General features: G+C 48.5%; 1 protein-coding gene across 1 annotated transcript; it reads left to right on the forward strand.

The window, feature by feature from the left end:
* Nucleotides 1-820: 820 nt before the first annotated feature.
* On the forward strand, nt 821-2,954 carry EMH_0051840 (uncharacterized protein; the record flags this gene model as incomplete). Its single annotated transcript, XM_013496807.1, has 7 exons — nt 821-844; nt 1,130-1,224; nt 1,442-1,615; nt 1,856-1,952; nt 2,055-2,450; nt 2,551-2,695; nt 2,872-2,954. 7 exons carry the CDS (start codon nt 821-823, stop codon nt 2,952-2,954), a joined length of 1,014 nt encoding a protein of 337 aa, XP_013352261.1.
* Nucleotides 2,955-3,149: the final 195 nt, after the last annotated feature.

Raw genomic sequence — 3,149 nt, forward strand, 5'->3', positions numbered from 1 at the left:
TTAAGGCAGATGTTGCACACTTTTGCAGATGTTTCGCCCGCGGTACGCCGCAGTAAGCTTACCTTTTAGAAGCTACACCGCAGAAGCTGCAACAGCAAGCAATATCCTTTCTTCTTACTGTAACACATTGTTTTTAGCATCAAAGTATTACACATTTTCTCTTCGTTATGACGACTGTTTATTAGTAGCAGACGACTAGACTGGTACACAAGTTCTGCTCATGAAGAAAGTTTATCTATAGGGGGCAACATAGTAAGCAATTACTGTTTAGTTTAGCTTTCCTTAGAGGGAAACAGCAGTGGCAGTTGCTATGCTCTAGCTGCAGCCTTTACATGTGGGTTTTGAACAATGCAGTAACATTTATTTTTTCGTTTCTATATAAAAGTGTATTCATTTTACAGCTCTTTCCGTAGTGGCTTGCGTTATGTTTCAATCGGCACGCTGCTGCCGTGCTTAGACAGAAACATGATGGGCGATCGGCGGTTTCAGAAGCTGTAGTTGCAGTGTACTTTCTACCTTCATGCGCCTTGTTTTTCTTTTATTATCTTAAGCTGTAGTTGCATTATAATTTCTGCCTTTGTTTTTTTGGTTATGTTGCAATCGCCATACAGGGTACTGCGGCGAAGCCAGTAGAAGAGGGCACAGAGGCACGTGCGTCCTGTTCTTGTTAGAAAGCAACAGAGAATCTGTTGGCTAAAAAGATGCAACATATGATACGGGTATGTTTGAAACTACCTTTCCTCTCGATAAACCAAGCATTTTTATTGTTTTGCTTTCTGCATTCTTCGTGCTGATCAGGCAGACATCAGATGCAGTTAGGATGTTCTCAGTTCTGTTGAAATTGGTAGGGAACCAAACAGCTTTATTTGTATTATTCTTTTTACTGGTAGTTGAAATAACCCTTTTTTCAACTCTCTGCAGTAGCAGCAAGCAGCAGCTCAATGCTGTACAACTACAATGGCAGCACGCGAATGCATGCNAACTCTCTGCAGTAGCAGCAAGCAGCAGCTCAATGCTGTACAACTACAATGGCAGCACGCGAATGCATGCATGCACAGCCCCGGCCGTGGGGGTCGAGGATCATTCATGTATGTGAATTTCATCTTTTTAGGAATTGTTTATATTGCAGAGAGAAATTACTTTCTATTGTCAGCACATTCAACAGAAGGGGAAGTTCTGCCTGCTGCTCCGTCGCCGTGCCCTCTCAGCTCGGGAGCGAAAATGGTATGAGTTTGCATTTTTTTGTCCTTTTTCCTCTGTCTTTGTTCTTTAAACACTTCTGCATTGCTTTTTTTCTGTTTTACAAATCCTCCTCTTCTGCACCTCCTCTGAAGTGCTGCCGCTCACGGCGCCCGCCTCAGCGACCGGCGTTCAACTCCCCTCTGGCTGCTGCTGCAGTTGTGTACTGTTTCTTCATCACTGCTTTTCTCGTATTATGCAGCAGATGTTTTGCTGTGAAAATGGGTTTGCAGGAGAATGCATGCAGCAAACGCAAACCAGCAGCTCAACTGACTAAAGATCACGTGCAGGGTGAAAGCACGGAGAAGGAGCAACAAGAAACAGAAACTCCTCTCGACCTGAAGGAGGCCGATGCAGACACCTTGAAAAACAGACGGTAAATTCAAATGAAGAAGTTTCTGCCACTGCTACANAGGAGGCCGATGCAGACACCTTGAAAAACAGACGGTAAATTCAAATGAAGAAGTTTCTGCCACTGCTACAGCAGTAGCACTGGTGCACTGGTGCTGCAGCAGCAGATGTATGCAACAGCAGCTGAGTGCAGCAGGCTCCAGCTTATTGGGACTGCTGTAGCACAGGTCCTGCTGCAGTGTTGCTGCTCTTTGTTTGCCTGCAGCCGCCTAAAGATAGTGCGGACGCATGCGCCTCCTGTAGCTGTCTGCTCGGAGCCTCTGGCTACGAAGGAAGGCGCAACAGAAAGCAAAGCGCAGTTGGTGAGATCCCTAGTAGAATTGCAGAAAATGTGTTCTTTTGTTTGTGCGTATATGCATCTTCATTTGATGCTGCTGCGTATTTTATTCTGCGTGCGGCTGCAGACACCCGAACCGACCCCGCAGGCGGCAGAATCCCCTGCAGCAGCGGCTGCAGCACCTGCTGCAGCCGCTGCTGCAGAACCTGCTGCAACAACTGCTGCAACAACTGCTGCAGCAACTGCTGCAGCAGATGGTGCTGCTGCCGCACCTGATGCTGGACAGACGGCGCCAGCTGCCCCTGTAGCAGAGGGAGCAGGCGCATCCACAGGCACGGAAACCGCCTCTGCTGCTGATGCTGCTGGTGGCGCTGCAGCTGACGCAGCTGCGGCAGCTGCTCCCAACGGAAACGCAGCAGCAGGCAATGGCAGCAGCAGCAGCAGCAACGGCAGTGGCGGTGGCGGCCTGTTTGGGTCTGTGTTGAAAGGGACGTCGGCGTTTGTCAGCCCCTTCGGTTCTCTCGTGAGACACAATGACAAGTTTCCCCTTTCTCTTTTTTTTTGTTTTAACTCTTTTGTTTGTCCCACACCAGTGCTGCTGCTGCTGTTTGCATGCGGCGCAGGGAGCAGCAGGCAGCTCCTTCCTGCTGCCTTCTGCTGGAGCTTCTGAGGGCTCATCGCTATTCAAAGGCACAGGGGCGGCCCCGGCAGCCGAAGCAGAAGACGCAGACGTACCCCCGCCGGAGGAACCCACCGTCGTCACAACCAGTAAGAAACACTTGCACATGCAGCAGCAGCAGGCACAGAAGCAACAGCTAGACTATCAGCAGCAGCACTGCTGCAGCACTAGTAACAGCAGCTCGTGCTGCCACTGACTGACTGGCTTGTAGGGAGCTGGTATCTTTTCTTGTTTTGTTTTTCTTGTTTTCGTGTTCTGTTTTCAGCCGTTGACAGCAAAGAGGAAGTTATTTTCACAGACGTGAGGAGTTTTTCCATCGCTGGTTTCGTCGTTTCCCTTTTTGTGTAGTTTGTTTCCTGTTTTCAGTCTTTTCCTTCGTTTATATTTTATGCATTGGGTTTTGTTTCTCTTGTTTTCTTCTCTTGTCTTTGCCTGTGCTGCGATATGCTGTATTGGATATGGTTCTTCTGCTTCTATTCTCTTAGTTGCAAACGTTTGCGTCTGTGTACGAATTCAGCGCGACTGCCGCATGCAGTGCTTCGA

Source organism: Eimeria mitis, genomic scaffold (assembly GCF_000499745.2).
Source record: "Eimeria mitis Houghton genomic scaffold, Emh_scaff2307, whole genome shotgun sequence".
In the NCBI taxonomy this organism is placed as follows: Eukaryota; Apicomplexa; class Conoidasida; order Eucoccidiorida; family Eimeriidae; genus Eimeria; species Eimeria mitis.